The 18,790-nt window shown below is 42.1% G+C and overlaps 1 protein-coding gene across 8 annotated transcripts in view; it reads right to left on the reverse strand.

Moving 5' to 3' along the window:
* LOC141103571 (uncharacterized) overlaps positions 1-18,790 on the reverse strand; it is a 142,709-nt gene that overhangs the window by 106,710 nt on the left and 17,209 nt on the right. For all 8 annotated transcript variants that reach the window (XM_073593306.1, XM_073593311.1, XM_073593310.1 and 5 more), the window contains one exon: positions 18,524-18,568. In XM_073593306.1, the coding sequence (XP_073449407.1) occupies positions 18,524-18,568 (45 nt within the window). The remainder of the gene's footprint in view (positions 1-18,523; positions 18,569-18,790) is intronic.

Raw genomic sequence — 18,790 nt, forward strand, 5'->3', positions numbered from 1 at the left:
GTACCGCTAACACCCACGCACGCAGCATACGCCTCCCTTAGTGGTATAGTATCTGAACGGATCAATATCTGATCCGATCAGATCTATACTAGCGTCCCCAGCAGTTTAGGGTTCCCAAAAACGCAGCGTTAGCGGGATCAGCCCAGATACCTGCTAGCACCTGCGTTTTGCCCCTCCGCCCGCCCAGCCCAGCCCAGCCCACCCAAGTGCAGTATTGATCGATCACTGTCACTTACAAAACACTAAACGCATAACTGCAGCGTTCGCAGAGTCAGGCCTGATCCCTGCGATCGCTAACAGTTTTTTTGGTAGCATTTTGGTGAACTGGCAAGCACCAGCCCCAGGCAGCGTCAGGTTAGTGCCAGTACCGCTAACACCCACGCACGCACCGTACACCTCCCTTAGTGGTATAGTATCTGATCGGATCAATATCTGATCTGATCAGATCTATACTAGCGTCCCCAGCAGTTTAGGGTTCCCAAAAACACAGTGTTAGTGGGATCAGCCCAGATACCTGCTAGCACCTGCGTTTTGCCCCTCCGCCCGGCCCAGCCCAGCCCACCCAAGTGCAGTATCGATTGATCACTGTCACTTACAATACACTAAACGCATAACTGCAGCGTTCGCAGAGTCAGGCCTGATCCCTGCGATCGCTAACAGTTTTTTTGGTAGCGTTTTGGTGAACTGGCAAGCACCAGTGGCCTAGTACACCCCGGTCGTAGTCAAACCAGCACTGCAGTAACACTTAGTGACGTGGCGAGTCCCATAAGTGCAGTTCAAGCTGGAGAGGTGGCAAGCACAAGTAGTGTCCCGCTGCCACCAAGAAGAAGACAAACAGGCCCGTCATGCCCATAGTGCCCTTTCTGCTGCATTCGCCAATCCTAATTGGGAACCCACCACTTCTGCAGCACCCGTACTTCCCCCATTCACATCCCCAACCAAATGCAGTTGGCTGCATGAGAGGCATTTTTATGTCCTCATGAGTACCCCTACCCAGCGAACCCCCCCAAAAAAGATGTCGTGTCTGCAGCAAGCGCAGATATAGGCGTGACACCCGCTATTATTGTCCCTCCTGTCCTGGTCTTTGCATTGGTGAATGTTTTGAACGCTACCATTTACTAGTTGAGTATTAGCATAGGGTACAGCATTGCACAGACTAGGCACACTTTCACAGGGTCTCCCAAGATGCCATTTGCATCTTGGGAGATGCATTTTGAGAGACCCAAACCTGGAACCGGTTACAGTTATAAAAGTTAGTTACAAAAAAAAGTGTAAAAAAAAAAAAATATATATATAAAATAAAAAAATAGTTGTCGTTTTATTGTTCTCTCTCTCTCTATTCTCTCTCTATTGTTCTGCTCTTTTTTACTGTATTCTATTCTGCAACGTTTTATTGTTGTTATGTTTTATCATGTTTGCTTTTCAGGTATGCAATTTTTTATACTTTACCGTTTAATGTGTTTTATTGTTAACCATTTTTTTGTCTTCAAGTACACCATTCACGACTTTGAGTGGTTATACCAGAATGATGCCTGCAGGTTTAGGTATCATCTTGATATCATTCTTTTCAGCCAGCAGTCAGCTTTCATGTAAAAGCAATCCTAGTGGCTAATTAGCCTCTAGATTGCTTTTACAAGCAGTGGGAGGGAATGCCCCCCCCCCCTGTCTTCCGTGTTTTTCTCTGGCTCTCCTGTCTCAACAGGGAACCTGAGGATGCAGCCGGTGATTCAGCCAGCTGACCATAGAGCTGATCAGAGACCAGAGTGGCTCCAAACATCTCAATGGCCTAAGAAACCGGAAGCTACGAGCATTTTATGACTTAGATTTCGCCGGATGTAAACAGCGCCATTGGGAAATTGGGAAAGCATTTTATCACACCGATCTTGGTGTGGTCAGATGCTTTGAGGGCAGAGAAGAGATCTAGGGTCTAATAGACCCCAATTTTTTCAAAAAAGAGTACCTGTCACTACCTATTGCTATCATAGGGGATATTTACATTCCCTGAGATAACAATAAAAATGATTAAAAAAAAAAATGAAAGGAACAGTTTAAAAATAAGATAAAAAAGCAAAAAAATAATAAAGAAAAAAAAAAGAAAAAAGCACCCCTGCCCCCCCCTGCTCTCGCGCAAAGGCGAACGCAAGCGTCGGTCTGGAGTCAAATGTAAACAGCAATTGCACCATGCATGTGAGGTGTCACCGTGAACGTCAGATCGAGGGCAGTAATTTTAGCAGTAGACCTCCTCTGTAAATCTAAAGTGGTAACCTGTAAAGGCTTTTAAAGGCTTTTAAAAATGTATTTAGTTTGTCGCCACTGCACGTTTGTGCGCAATTTTAAAGCATGTCATGTTTGGTATCCATGTACTCAGCCTAAGATCATCTTTTTTATTTTATCAAACATTTGGGCAATATAGTGTGTTTTAGTGCATTAAAATTTAAAAAAGTGTGTTTTTTTCCCAAAAAATGCGTTTGAAAAATCGCTGCGCAAATACTGTGTGAAAAAAAAATGAAACACCCACCATTTTAATCTGTAGGGCATTTGCTTTAAAAAAATATATAATGTTTGGGGGTTCAAAGTAATTTTCTTGCAAAAAAAATATTTTTTTCATGTAAACAAAAAGTTTCAGAAAGGGCTTTTCTTCAAGTGGTTAGAAGAGTGGGTGATCTGTGACAAAAGCTTCTAAATGTTGTGCATAAAATGCCAGGACAGTTCAAAACCCCCACAAATGACCCCATTTTGGAAAGTAGACACCCCAAGCTATTTGCTGAGAGTCATGTCGAGTCCATGGAATATTTTATATTGTGACACAAGTTGCGGGAAAGAGACAAATTTTTATTAATTTTTTTTTTTTTGCACAAAGTTGTCACTAAATGATATATTGCTCAAACATGCCATATGTGAAATTACACCCCAAAATACATTCTGTTGCTTCTCCTGAGTACGGGGATACCACATGTGTGAGACTTTTTGGGAGTCTAGCCGCGTACGGGACCCCAAAAACCAAGCACCGCCTTCAGGCTTTCTAAGGGCGTAAATTTTTGATTTCACTCTTCACTGCCTATCACTGCCTATCACAGTTTCGGAGGCCATGGAATGCCCAAGTGGCACAAAACCCTCCCAAATGACCCCATTTTGGAAAGTAGACACCCCAAGCTATTTGCTGAGAGGTATAGTGAGTATTTTGCAGACCTCACTTTTTGTCACAAAGTTTTGAAAATTGAAAAAAGAAAAAAATGTTTCTTGTTCTTGTTTTCTTGTCTTTCTTCATTTTCAAAAACAAATGAGAGAGGTATCCCCATACTCAGGAGAAGCAGCTAAATGTATTTTGGGGTGCAATTCCACATATGCCCATGGCCTGTGTGAGCAATATATCATTTAGTGACAACTTTGTGCAAAAAAAAAAATGTGTCACTTTCCCGCAACTTGTGTCAAAATATAAAATATTCCATGGACTCAACATGCCTCTCAGCAAATAGCTTGGGGTGTCTACTTTACAAAATGGGGTCATTTGGGGGGGTTTTGCGCCATCTGGGCATTTTATGGCCTTCAAAACTGTGATAGGTAGTGAGGAGTGAAATCAAAAATTTACGCCCTTAGAAATCCTGAAGGCGGTGCTTGGTTTTTGGGGCCCCGTACGCGGCTAGGCTCCCAAAAAGTCCTAAACATGTGGTATCCCCGTACTCAGGAGAAGCAGCAGAATGTATTTTGGGGTGTAATTCCACATATGCCCATGGCATGTTTGAGCAATATATCATTTAGTGACAACTTTGTAAAAAAAAAAAAAAAATTGTTACTTTCCCACAACTTGTGTCAAAATATAAAATATTCCATGGACTCAACATGCCTCTCAGCAAATAGCTTGGGGTGTCTACTTTCCAAAATGGCCTGTGTGAGCAATATATCATTTAGTGACAACTTTTTGTAAATATTTTTTTTTCGTCATTATTCAATCACTTGGGACAAAAAAATAAATATTCAATGGGTTCAACATGCCTCTCAGCAATTTCCTTGGGGTGTCTACTTTCCAAAATGGGGTCATTTGGGGGGGTTTTGTACTGCCCTGCCATTTTAGCACCTCAAGAAATGACATAGGCAGTCATAAACTAAAAGCTGTGTAAATTCCAGAAAATGTACCCTAGTTTGTAGACGCTATAACTTTTGCGCAAACCAATAAATATACGCATATACGCTTATTGACTTTTTTTTACCAAAGACATGTGGCCGAATACATTTTGGCCTAAATGTATGACTAAAATTGAGTTTATTGGATTTTTTTTATTACAAACAGTAGACAATATAATTTTTTTTTCAAAATTTTCGGTCTTTTTCCGTTTATAGCGCAAAAAATTAAAAACGGCAGAGGGGATCAAATACCATCAAAAGAAAGCTCTATTTGTGGGAAGAAAAGGACGCAAATTTCGTTTGGGTACAGCATTGCATGACCGCGCAATTAGCAGTTAAAGCGCCTCAGTGCCAAATTGGAAAAAGTCCTCTGGTCCTTAGGCAGCATAATGGTCCGGGGCTGAAGTGGTTAAAGTGGATGTAAACCAAATTTTTTTTTTTTTTTTTATATCATACTGTAGTGTATAAGATTTCCTATCATTTAAGCCCAGTCTTGCCACACAGAGTTAATCCATCTCTGAGCAATCCTCTTTTATTGTTCAGTGAGATAAATCTTGACAAAGAGAAAAAAACTTTGTCAAATACTCCCCCTTGCTGTGAGTGACGGGTGATTTACATATCTCGTGCACCAGCCTAAGACATGCAGTATTTTTTAATTCCCTCCCACTCCTTTCTTCAGCAGCTCTGCAAGGATTGGCTGTTCCACACCTCAGCATGATTTGGCATGCTGAAGTCATGTGGTTACTTTCCTGTCTTTTCACTGGATGTTAGAGATCATAGCAGAAGTTCAGTGTTAGAAATACAGAGGAGAAATGCATATTGACAAGGGGAGTGTAGAGGTGGGCGGAGGGTCTACTGACATCACGACTCCACCCACCGAGCTCCAGACAATAGACCCACCCACAGAATATGCAGTTTTTCGGGTCTAATAACAGACAGAGGGGAGACATTGGACAGGTAAAGATACATGCAGGAGGCATGTATATCCTTATAGATAAGCCCTATGGTAGTAGTTTAGAAAGGATGACATTGGGTTTACATTCACTTTAAACTAGGCGTTGGGGGAGGGTCTAGATGTAGAGATAGCCAGAAAGGAACACATTTCAGAGGGTAGTATTGGGGGCATTCGTGGTAGGATGACTGGAGTACCTAAACTCAAGGTAAGTAAATAAATTAACAAATCCATAATCCAGGTTCAGAACAACCAACAAGGAGATAGCATGTGACCGGACAAAACTATGAGGCTTGTTCACTAATGTTAGGAGTCTGGCTGACATGATGGGAGAACTAGAGCTGCTGTTGTATGAGAAGGATTTCAATTTTGTAGGAATTACAGAGACTTGGTTCAACAGCACTAATGAATGGCTGGCAATCATTCAAGGGTATTACCTATTTTGCAGAGACAGGGAGGGTAAAAAAGGGGGAGAGGTATGTCTGTATATCAAAAATGAAGTGCAAGTGAATATGAGGGACGACATCACTAATGTAGCAGGGGAGGAGGTGGAATCCTTATAGGTAGAGCTTCAAAGGGAGGAAACTAAGAGGAAAGTAATGCTGGGAGTATGGCATAGTCCCCCTAACCAGAGGGAGGAGGGGGAGGCAGACCTTCTATCACAGTTTGGAATGGCGGCAAGGATGGGAAGTATCATTATAATGGGGGGTTTTAATTATCCAGACATAGACTGGGCGGAAGAAACCATGCATTTGACCAAGGCTTGTCATTTCCTAAATATTATGCAGGACAATTTAATGGGTCAGATGAATGCACCAACAAGAAAAATTGCATTACTAGACCTACTGATTACTAACAATACAGACCTAATCTTGGATGTGGAAATACGGGGCAATTTAAGAAACAGCGACCACAGGTCAATTTGTTTTAGCATAAATCACAGAAATAGGAAACTCAAGGGTAATACAAAGATAATGAATTTCAAAAGAGCCAACTTCCCTAAACCGCGCTTTTTGACAGAATATATTAAATGAGATAAAATCCTGGGTACAAAGAATACGGAGGAGAAATGGGTGTGCTTTAAGAGCAAATGAAATAAAGGCATTGGCCAGTGCATCCCAATGGGAAATACATTTAAAAGAGCTAACAAAAGTCCTGGGTGGCTTAACTCTAATGTAAAAAATGTATTTAAAAGCAAAGGAGAAGGCCTTCAAAAATTACAAGGCTGAGGGGTCATCATTAGCGTTCCAACCTTACAAAGAATGCAACAAGAAATGTAAGGGTGCAATTAAGGCAGCTAAGATAGATCACAAAAAGCACATATAGTAACGGAGGAGAGTAAAAAAAAAAACAAGAAATTCTTTAAGTATATAAATAGTAAGAAAGGGAGGTCAGAACATATTGGCCCCATAAAGGATGATGAAGGGAATCTGGTTACAAAAGATGGAGAGATGGCGGAGGTTCTGAATGTATTCTTCTCCTCAGTCTTCACAAGGGAAACGGGGGATTCCATAACCAAGTCTGCAATGTTTATCTTCATAACACATCACAGGAAGCACCCTCTTTGATAACAGAGGATAACATTAGAAGTAGACTTGAAAAACTTAACATAAGTCACCGGGACCAGATGGCTTGCACCCGAGGGTACTTAAGGAACTCAGTCAGGTGATAACCAGACCATGGTTCCTAATTTTTATGGACTGTCTACTCACTGGAATGGTACCAGCTGATTGGAGAAAAGCCAATGTAGCACCAATATTTAAAAAAGGGCCAAGATATATCCTTGGGAACTACAGACCAGTTAGCCTAACATCAATAGTATGCAAGCTCTTGAAGGGGATGATAAGGGACTATATACAAGATTATAGTAATGAAAACAGTATCATTAGCAGTAGGGATGAGCCGAACACCCCCCTGTTTGGTTCGTACCAGAACATGCGAACAGGCAAAAAGTTTGTTCGAACGCACGAACACCGTTAAAGTCTATGGGACTCGAACATGAATAATCAAAAGTGCTAATTTTAAAGGCTTATATGCAAGTTATTGTCATAAAAAGCCTTTGGGGACCTGGGTCCTGCCCCATGGGACATGGATCAATGCCAAAAAAAAGTTTTAAAAACGGACGTTTTTTTGGGAGCAGTGATTTTAATAATGCTTAAAGTTAAACAATAAAAGTGTAATATTCCTTTAAATTTAGTTCCTGGGGGGTGTCTATAGTATGCCTGTAAAGGGGCGCATGCTTCCTGTGTTTAGAACAGTCTGATAGCAAAATTACATTTCAAAGGAAAAAAAGTAATTTAAAACTACTCGCTGCTATTAATGAATTGTCGGTCCGACAATACACATAAAAGTTCATTGATAAAAACAGCATGGGATTTCCCCACAGGGAAACACCGAACCAAAATTAAAAAAAAAAAATGGCGTGGGGGGTCCCCCTAAATTCCATACCAGGCCCTTCAGGTCTGGTACGGATATTAAAGGGAACCCCAGCCAAAATTTAAAAAAAAAATGGCGTGGGTTCTCCCCAAAAATCCATACCAGACCCTTTTACGAGGACGCAACCTGGCAGGCCGCAGGAAAAGAGGGGGGGGCGAGAGAGCGCCCCCCCTCCTAAACCATACCAGGCCACATGCCCTCAACATTGGGAGGGTGCTTTGGGGTCCCCCCAAAGCACCTTGTCCCCATGTTGATGGGGACAAGGGCCTCATCCCCACAACCCTTGTCCGGTGGTTGTGGGGGTCTGCGGGCGGGGGGCTTATCGGAATCTGGAAGCCCCCTTTAACAAGGGGACCCCAGATCCCAGCCCCCCTCCCTGTGTGAAATGGTAAGGGGGTACAAAAGTACCCCTACCATTTCACAAAAAAAGTGTCAAAAATGTTAAAAATGACAAGAGACAGTTTTTGACAATTCCTTTATTCAAAGTCTTCTTCTTTTCCATCTTCTTTCTTCTATCTTCTTTCTTCTATGTTCCTTCAGTTTCTTCCTCCATCTTCTTCTTTCTCTGGTTCTTCCTCCGATCCTCTGCTTCTTGCTCCGGTGTGGTGTTCTCATCCAGCATCTTCCTCCGTGGCGTCTTCTTCCCTTCTTCGTTCTCGGGCCGCTCCGAATCCATGATGGGAGGCTCCCGCTGTGTGATGCTTCTCGTCACCTGACACCTCTTAAATAACGGAGGGCGGGGCCACCCGGTGACCCCACCCCCCTCTGACGCACAGGGACTTGACGGGGACTTCCCTGTGGCATTCCCCCGTGACGTCAGAGGGGGCGGGGTCACCCATTACGTAATGCCACAGTGAAGTCCCCATCTAGTCCCCGTGCGTCAGAGGGGGTCTGGGTCACCGGGTGGCCCCGCCCTCCATTATTTAAGAAGTATCAGAAGACGAGAAGCATCACACAGCGGAAGCCTCCAATCATGGATGTGGAGCGGCCTGAGAACAAAAAAGGGAAGAAGACGCCGCGGAGGAAGATGCCGGATGAGAACACCGGAGCAAGAAGCAGAGGATCGGAGGAAGAACCAGAGAAAGAAGAAGATGGAGGAAGAAACCGAAGGAACATAGAAGAAAGAAGATAGAAGAAAGAAGATGGAAAAGAAGAAGACTTTAAATAAAGGAATTGTCAAAAACTGTCTCTTGTCATTTTTAACATTTTTGCCACTTTTCTTGTGAAATGGTAGGGGTATTTTTGTTAGGCATAAGGCCTTTCATTTCACTACCACTCGAAGGGGCTTGATGTCATTCTTATCCAGGAGATCCACTTCCCGAAGTGCTTTAATCCATCCTTCATGCACCATAATTACCCCACCTTCTTCCTAGCCAACGCGGATGATAAAAAAAAGAGTAGCCACCATCCTCATATCCAAATGCACCCCCTTTAATCTTTCCCAAACTATCAAGGACAGTGAAGGAAGGTACATACTAGTAAAAGGACATATAAATGGGACACTATTCTCCATCATTTTGTATTATGCCCCAAATATAGGCCAGGCCTCCTTTTTCTCTTCCATGCTAACTTTTCTTTCCCCTCACCTGGAAGGCAAGGTGATCATGGGAGGAGATTCAAATGTTGCTTTTGATCACATTCTTGACAAATTGGCACGAGGCAATTCCAAACTCAAACGACCCCCCAAGCAGAGCCTCCGTATTGCTCGGCTCTTACACTCACTAGGTATGATAGACACGTGGAGGGAATTACATCCCAGTGCTAGAGACTATACTCACTTCTCGGCTCCCCATAGAACTTATGCTCGTATAGATCATATCTTTCTACCTACTTCAGACATCCAATTAGCATCTCAGGCTTCTATAAGCGAAGTCCCCTGGTCGGACCACTCCATAGTTTCAATTAAAATTATTGGCTTCCTAAACCAAGCGAGCCCCTCACAGTGGTGCCTTAATGAAGCACTCCTCACTAACCCGGTACACTGCACTATGATCAAAAGAGATATTAAGAAATACTTCCACATTAACGATACACCAGATATCTCCCAAAGCTCATTATGGGGAGCCCATAAGGCAGTGGTAAGGGGTAACTCATTACAATTAGCATCACGCTTAAAATGTGAAAAACAAAGAGATCTTAAAAACCTACAAAAGAACTTCCAATCCATATGTAAGTCATACAAAAAACACCCCTCACCCTCCTCTCTGGCTCAGTTAGACGCAGCTGGGATTGAACTAAACACGGCCCTCACTTCTAGTGCAGAAAAACATTTAAGATGGGTGAGTGGTAGATTCTATCTTCACTCCGACAAATTTGGACCCCATCTCGCATCAAAACTCTCACCTAAACATAGAATTCAAGCCCTGCCCAAAATTATATCAATGTCCAGTTCTCTAACCCAAAACCCCAAACTTATACTGGAAGCATTCCACTCATTCTACTCAAACCTATACTCAAGTCCTAATCCCAACAATACACACACACTCAGTTCTTTTCTTGATAGTGTCCCTCCCCCAAAATCTCTGACTCACATCGCTCCTTAATGGAAGCCCCTATTTCTGCAGAGGAAGTCAAAGAGGTCATAAAAGACATCAAAAGAGGTTTGGCCCTGGCCCCTAATGGTTTCTCGACACAGTACTATAAGACCTTTGGCGAGGTGTTGTCTCCTTATCTGGTCCGGTTCCCTTAGACGCAGCAGCCAATTTAGCCTACATCTCGGTCATCCCCAAACCGGACAAGGACCAGAGCCAAGTAAGCAATTACAGACCTATATCTCTAATCAACAATGACTTAAAAATTATGACGAAAATTCTCTCCAACAGACTAGGTTCCTTCATAGGATGTACATATGTACATAAAGACCAAGTAGGCTTCATACCAGGGAGGCAGGGCCCGGATCAGATAAGGAGGGTGGTGGACATCATTTCCTTGTTGAAATTAAACTGGCATGGCAATCCAGCTCAAGAAGGCTATCTTTTATCCATAGATCTCCAAAAGGCCTTTGACACTGTCACATGGCCATATTTATTTAGCATTTTAGAGAGATGGGGTTTTGGCTCACACTTCATCAATCTTCTCGCAGCCCTGTATTCCCAGCCCAAGGCCCAGATCAGAATCCAGGGTCACCTCTCAGATCCCTTCCCCATTACCAAAGGAACGAGACAGGGATGTCCACTATCCCCCCTCCTTTTTGCCATAGGTATAGAAACTTTAGCAATTGCTACTAGAAATCACCAAGACATTCATGGTGTCAAATGTGGCCAGTCAACGCATAGATGTGCTCTTTTCGCGGACGACGTCCTCCTCTTCATCACATCTTCTCTCATCTCCACTCTTAACGTCCTAACACTCCTTAAAAATTTTGGACAGATCTCGGGCCTGCTAGTTAATATGTCTAAATCTGTTGCCCTCAACATCTCTATCCCTCCGTCCTTGGTAGTTAGTTTACGGAACCATTTCCCCTTTACCTGGAGCACGACCTCCATTCCATACCTAGGCATCCATTTAACTCCCCACATAGACCAATTATATAAATATAACTACCCACCTATGTTAAGAAAGCTCAAGTCTGATCTTGAACAATGGTCACTACATAAATGGTCCTGGCTAAGGCGAATAAATGCCGTCAAAATTACCCTCCTCCCACGGATATTATATCTTTTTCGATCTCTTCCTATACCTGTCCCCAAACTACATATCCATAATCTACAATCATTGATAATCCAATTTACCTGGGGTAAATCAAACCACAGACTTCCTAAAAAGACCCTCTTCAGGCCTAGAAAAAAAGGAGGTTTAGGACTGCCCAATCTCTGGTGGTACTACCAGGCAGCACATCTTAGCCGAATATCAGCCATTTACTCTAGAGGTCCTAAACCTGAATGGATAGAGATGGAAAGACAAGCTATACCTAACTTTACTATTGACTATCTTTTCTGGCGCCCCCCAAATCTAGGCCTCCAATCCTCTCTCCTACCCTCTCGCACTCATTCGCACTATGTGACTCTTTACATAAACTGAACACCATAACATCCAAGTGGCACCCCCTAGCACACATCTTTAACAACCCCCTATTCTCACCTGGGATGGACATAAAGGCGTTTCAGTGGTGGCTCAATAAGGGCCTTTTTTAATTGTAATGGCCCCTTCAAAATGACCCACTGTACTTCCAAATTAGAAATACCCCCTTCAGAAAAATTCTGCTTCCACCAGATAAGTCATTTCCTACATTCGATCTCCTCACAAGAACCGCTCCCCCTTACTATCACCCCTTATGAACAGTGGTGTTCTTCGGCCATGGACATGAGAGGGGGAATCTCCCTTATTTACTCAGCCTTAGCTGAACCACGGGAGAAATGACATATATGCTGAGTTGGGAGCGTGACATCGGATTCAAGTGGGATCTAGTCACCTGGCACACTCATTTCGCTTGCGCTTACAAGGGGATCCTGAACATCTCCCTAGCTTTTTTTTTTTTGTTTAATACATTTTTATTAAAGAAAAGTAGAACAGAGATGTAGTTATATCAAAAAAAAAAAATAGATACATTCTTGGAGATAAAACAACATAGGTTCCAGTGCTCACAGATTACAGCAGATGTCTATAAGCCAATAAACCAATAAATGTCTCTGAAGATACATAAAGGAGAAAAAAGTGCAAATGTGAATACTAAATAGCCAAAGGCTTCTTTCTATGTGAACACTTGAATCAAAACATAAATAAGAGAAAACATTGCTTTAAATAGAAGGGAGAAATAAAGAAGAAAGAACAGTGAAGAAGGAATTGGGAAAATTAGATGATAGGAAAGAAAATAGATGAGAGAAAGCGGAAAGTAGATATGGTATGGGAAAGGATGTTGGGAGGGGAGGGAGGGGGTTGTTGGCATGCATGTTAATACATTGAAAAATGTTGTATTATTGAAATTTAGATGGCTATGCTTAATTGATAGGCTTAAGGGGTTTGCATTATAAGGTCTTTATAGGAGGAGGTGGATTGAAATTTTATCCAAGATGCCCAGGTTAACGAGTGATTCTTGGAAGTACCTCTAATATTGTGGGAAATACTTTCCATGAGATGCACTTCATCCACATTTTGTAGCCAGATTTTTATAGAAGGGATTGTTGGCTGACCCCATAAAGTAGGAATGAAAGCTTTGGCGGTGTTCAGTAGATGAGGAACGAGTGAACGTTTATATAAACTTAAGGGGGTTTTAGTAGCATGGAAGAGGATAGTCCATGGGTCATTGGGTATATTGACATCCGAAATCTGTACAATCAGACTGAGAATGGCATCCCAAAATGGTTGAATGATTGGGCAAAACCACCAGACGTGTACATGGGTAGCTTTGTTCCCACAGTTCCTCCAGCATAATGGGGAACTGGCGGGGAACATTTGGTGTAGTCTAGCTGGGGTGTAATGCCACCTGGTAAGCAGTTTATAGTTAACTTCTGCCATTTTTGAGACCAAGGAGGAGGTATGGGCTAATTGTAGGATCTTATCTTTTTGGTTGTCTGTGAGGGAGGAGCCCAGATCTAGTTCCCATTTAGTAAGGAAAGGTGGAAAGTCGGGATTTTGAAGAGCAATAAGATCTTTGTAGAATAGAGAAATACCATGTAGAGGGGGGTCTTTTGGATGAAATATTTCTTCTATGCCATTTAAATCTTGTATACCTCTAAGCGATTGAGGGAGGGAACTTAAGAAGCGTTGTAACTGATGGTATCTCCAGTTATCAAGAAACGTGGCAGATTTAGGAGCAAGGATCACATGTAAAGGTTTAAGTGCATTGCCACGGAGAACATGATGCAATTGAAGAGGCTCTTACGATCCCCATGATTTAAAGCTAGGGTCCAATAAACTCGGTAAAAAATATTTATGGTTGAGGAGAGGTAATAAAGGAGAATCATAACTCCATGAGAATTTTTTGTGTAGGGCATACCATATATGCAAAGAGGATATGGTGAGTGCTGAAGTAGTTCGAGCAAGATTCCTGCAAGAATCCTGCAAGGGTATCCAGGGAACTATTGAGAGATCAACGCCACTTAAAAAATATTCAAGTTGAACCCATAATTTCGAATTGAAAGCATATTTCCAATCAGGTAATCTGGACAATACAACCGCTTGATAGTATGCCTTAAAATTAGGAAGTGCCAGTCCCCCAGAGCATTTGGAGCGAAACAATAGCTCTCTAGATATTCTGGAATGACTATTCCTCCAAATAAATTGGGAAATCATGGTTTGTAAAATAGTGAAGAACCCCACAGGCACACCTAATGGGAGCATTTGAAAGATGAAGAGGATGCGAGGAAGTATATTCATTTTAATGATATTTACTTTCCCTAACCAGGTGTGCGAGAGGCTGGACCATTTTCGTAAGTCATCCCTAATCCTATTTAGCAAGGGGATAAAATTATGCCGAAAAAGAGAGTGGGGATAAGGAGTAAGATAAACACCTAGGTATTTCATGCATTTCGGTTTCCACTTAAAGGGAAAAAGGGGTTTAAGGGAAAGTGCCTCGGACTTGGGGATATTAATGTTTAAAATTTCAGATTTGGATAGATTTATTTTAAAGTTAGAAATTGTTTGAAAGGCGGAAAATGCAGACATTAAGTTAGGAATTGAAATGCATGGCTGTTGAATAAAAAATAGTATGTCATCAGCATAAGCTGCGTATTTATGGAAGCTTTTGCCTATTTGTATGCCGTGAATTACAAATATTCATTATTCCTAATTGTATCTAGGAAGGGTTCTAAGGTAATGGCAAAGAGGAGAGGGGACAACCCTGCCTGGTTCCATTATGTAAGACGAAAGGGTCACTCAACGTCCCATTAATTCTAATTTGTGCTGTAGGGTTAGAGTAAAGGGATGAGATACGATGAAACATCTTAGGTCCCAGTCCAAAGTGTCATAAGGTCATCTTAAGATAGTCCCAGTCCACCCTATCAAAAGCTTTTTCCGCGTCAGTAGAGAGGAGTAGGGTGGGCTGGGCACATCTCTGAACATATTGGATTAGGGAGATTGATCGAAGGGAGTTATCTTTTGCTTCTCTATTGGGTATGAAACCTGACTGGTCTGTGGAGATCCAACTGGGTAGCAGGGGGAGCAAGCGATTTGCCATTACTTTAGCAAATAATTTAATATCAATATTTATTAATGATATTGGCCTAAAACTGTTACAGATTGTGGGGTCCTTACCAGGTTTAGGAATGACAGTGATATGAGTTGAGAGGGATTCTGGGCGTAGGCCTGAAGAGTGAGAGACTGAGTTTGCATAAGCAGTGAGGCGAAGGAGCAAGATGTCGCTGAATGTTTTATAGTATAAAATAGTGAACCCATCAGGTCCGGGAGCTTTACCAGATGGGGAAGATTTCAATGCAGCCTGGAATTCCTCAACCGAGAAATCCTCTTCCATTTCTTTAAGGACAGATATAGGCAATTTAGGTAAGTTGGCGTCTTTCAAGTAGGAGAGCATGCGGCTTCTTCTCTCTTTCAGAGGCAGAGAGGATAAATCGTTTTTAACATTGTAAAGGTCCGCATAGTACTCTCTAAAGGCATTAGCAATGTCTGGAGTTGCATGCGCAAGCTCTCCTGTTGAAAGTTTGATTTTTGGAATAAATAACTGCGATTGTTTAGCTTTTAATGATCTAGCCAACAGTTTACTTGGTTTGTTCCCCCACTCATAAAATTTCTGTGATAGTCGCTGGAATTTTCTCTTAGTGTCTAAATTGAGAAGGGATTTTAATTCCTCTTGTTTAAGTGTAAGGTATTGGAGGTGCTCAACATGCAGAGAGAGTTTGTGCTGTTTGTCAAGAACCGCTATTTGTTGTAGAACCTGATTAATTTGTTGACCATGCTCCCTTTTTTTTCCTGGCACCAAGCTCAATGAAACATCCTCTAATAGTAGCCTTATGAGCTTCCCAAACAATGGAGGGAGAGGTGTCAGAGGGCTTGTTTTCCTTAAAGTATTGTGACAAATAAGAGGATAACATGGAAACCTCAGCTTCATTAGAAAGAAGGGAATCATTAAGTTTCCAGTTGTAAGTACGTCGTGTTAAGGAAGACATGGTTAACGTCATTGACACAGGTGCGTGGTCTGAGACAGATGCGGTGCCTATGTGAGTAGACTGTAGGAGGGGGAGATGAAAATGATCTAGGAACATGTTGTCTATTCTGGAATAAGATTGGTGTGTTGTGGAAAAATGTGAGAAATCCTTCTCCTTGGGATGGAGGAGGCGCCAAACATCCATTAATTTCAGGCTTTTGAAAGAAATATTAGAGACGTATCCATTGTTGGGTCTAATGCCATGTTTATGTCCCCCACTAGAATAGTAAGACCCTTGGCGAAGTGTGTTAGTTTAGTTAGGATTTGTGAGAGAAAAGTAGGCTGATTTTGGTTTGGACAATATACATTTGCAAGAGTACATTGAGAGCCCCTAAGGAAGAGAAAGCGACCGTGATCATCTGCTAACATATCAGATAAGTGAAAGGAAACACTTCTGCTAAACCCAATGGCCACTCCCTTAGCTTTATTGGTGTCTGATAAGCTGTAATACCACTGCGGAAAGTGGGGTGAGGTCAATTTAACAGGTGTCGTGTGGGTTAAATGTGTTTCTTGAAGAAAAACAATGGAACATGCGGCTTGTTTTAGTTCACAAAATATTTGGTGTCGCTTAGCGGCGACATTAAGACCCCTAACATTGTATGATGTAATCTTTAACATAGCCATTATGATAGAAAAGTGGGATCCCTTAGCCTACACTTCCATGTATGCCAACAGGAGGGGGGGAGGGGAGGGGGGGAGAGAGGAAGATTATTTGGAGAGAGAAAAAAAGAAAAGAAGAAGAGGATGAACACATATAGGAATCACATATGTGAATTAATGAGCTTGTGGGAAACATATGAATAACACGCAGAAATCTGCAGTGGTCCCATTGGGGAAAGAGAGAGCGAGAGGCTATCCAAGTCCCTGGGCAGGGATTGAATAGAACAACTGTAAGGTCGCTCGCCCTCGCTAACCCCAGAAGGAAAGGGGAACAAGGTTATGCTATAGGGGAGGGGTAGTGAGGAAAGTGCTCCCCGACAGCACATGGCCTGTGAAAAACAAATAACTTATAACTATAAGTAATTAATTAGTTCCAGTTAAATACGAAGATTATGTATGCAGGATCAACTTAAACAATATATATCTTACAAGGAGACATATGAGTAGACCAAACTGGTACAAGAACCAAATAACAAATGAAAAAAGGAAAAAGAGAACAGTGGTCAATCCAGTGGCAGGTCAACTTTGGCCAAGTATAGTCAGGCAAAAATAGAAAAAACTACAGCCAAAATCTGACTTTGTAGAAATAACCTGTAGGAGAATGAGTTTCTACATTAGTAGAATTGGCATGGGTAAAAGAATGCACAATTCAAACATGCTTTTGTGCAGAGCCTGGGAGAGAGGTTCGTCTTTTCTTTGAAGGGGTTTTTCTCCAAAGTGGATCAACTGGGTTCGAAAATTTGGGGATTGGGTCCTGCCAGCCTGGGAGCTCCATGGACGGGAGATTAAGATCCTGCAAGAAGGTTGAAAGTTCCTCCGGAAATCTTAATGTATGAGATCGGCCATTTTTTGTGGCAATCAGGCAGGCTGGAAAGCCCCATCTGTATGTTATCCCGAACGCAGGTGATCAAGGAGCGGCTTAAGGGCTCTACGGCGGTTAAGAGTATCCTTGGAGAGGTCTGGAAATATGGTGATGACTGCCCCGTCAAAGTCTATGTTAGGTAAGCCCCGCATCTTCATCATGATGGCATTTTTATCCTCAAAGTAATGCAAGCGACAAATAACATCCCTGGGCTGGTCTGAATTAGCATTACGGGGTCTTAGGGCACAATGCACATGGTCAAAGAGCAGTGGTTCAGTGACAGAGTTACCCAGGATGGTATTGAAAATGCCTCGTATGGATGGTTCAAGGTCATTATCTCCAGTTGCTTCCTGCAGACCTCTGACACTTATATTATTTCTACGATTACGGTTCTCGAGGTCCTTGAGCTTGTATAGAGAGGCCCGATGCGCAAATGCCAACTGGGTAACAGTGTCCTGCAGTTCTTTAATGGCTAGGGCGTGTGTGTCCTGCCGTTGCTCCGTTTCCTCTACTCTGACCAGGATGTGTGACATATCAGTTCTAACAGCAGTTATTTCCTTTTTAATGGATTTCTCCAAACTGTGAAACATACCTGCGAGTCCTTTCTTGTGACCGCTCATTATCGTAGACATTTTGGAACCAGCAGGGGATCCAGGATCATCCATAAGGTCTGAGCAATATGAGGAGGCCAGGGAGCTCTCCTGTACAGAAGCAGAGTGAGAAAAAGGAGATGCGCTTGTTCTTGAGGTTCGGGCCTGGTCGCCACGTGCGTTGGCCAAATATTGCTGAATGAAACCTGTGGAAACTGAATTGGATGATGACCTCTTGCCCGATTGTTTACCTGGGGCAGAACAGAGTTTAGGTGTTTTGGCGGGCATAGCTGGAACTATAGGGCTGATAGCTGTAAGGGGCACCTCTCACTCACATCAGTTCAGTGCCATGTATTCATTAAAATACTGTTATAAAAAATTAGAAGAAAAGTGGTTTAACCTTAAACTGTGTAGAGAGTTCTTTACTGTAAGAGCGGTAAGGATGTGTAATTCTCTTCCACATGCAGTGGTTTCAGCGGGGAGCATCGATAATTTTAAAAAACTAAATCAGATGGGCACCTAAGCGACCACAACATACAGGGGTATACAATGTACCATTAACATAAAATCACACCGACAGGTTGGACTGGAGGGACTTGTGTCTTTTTTCAACGTTACCAACTATGCAACTATATGTATGAAGTAGTGACACACATATTTTTACTGAGACAATGAACAATTTGATTATTCTGGTTTGCTTGGGGAATATTCCCAATCATCCATGTTGGATTTTGCCAGAGCTGTAATATTCCCTAATATTTTTATTTTTGAATATGGTATAATAATATCTAGGAAAGAATTACCTTACAATAAAGATCGTCAAGGTCAGTTAATATATCCGCAATATTCTGAAATGAAATACAGCAGTTTACATAACAACTCATATCCACATGACAAACATTTATTGAAAAAACACAAATAATAGCAAAACTGTTTATACCTTCATATATTTCTGTGAATAATTTATGACATGATAACAGTTAAACGCCAGGTAAATCTATATACTTTTTCACCCGCCAAAAGATTTGTCATTGTGTTCATGAAGTATTGAGATGAAGGCAACCTTAGCA

The sequence above is a fragment of the Aquarana catesbeiana genome, linkage group LG07 (assembly GCF_042186555.1).
Source record: "Aquarana catesbeiana isolate 2022-GZ linkage group LG07, ASM4218655v1, whole genome shotgun sequence".
NCBI classification, from domain to species: domain Eukaryota; kingdom Metazoa; phylum Chordata; class Amphibia; order Anura; family Ranidae; genus Aquarana; species Aquarana catesbeiana.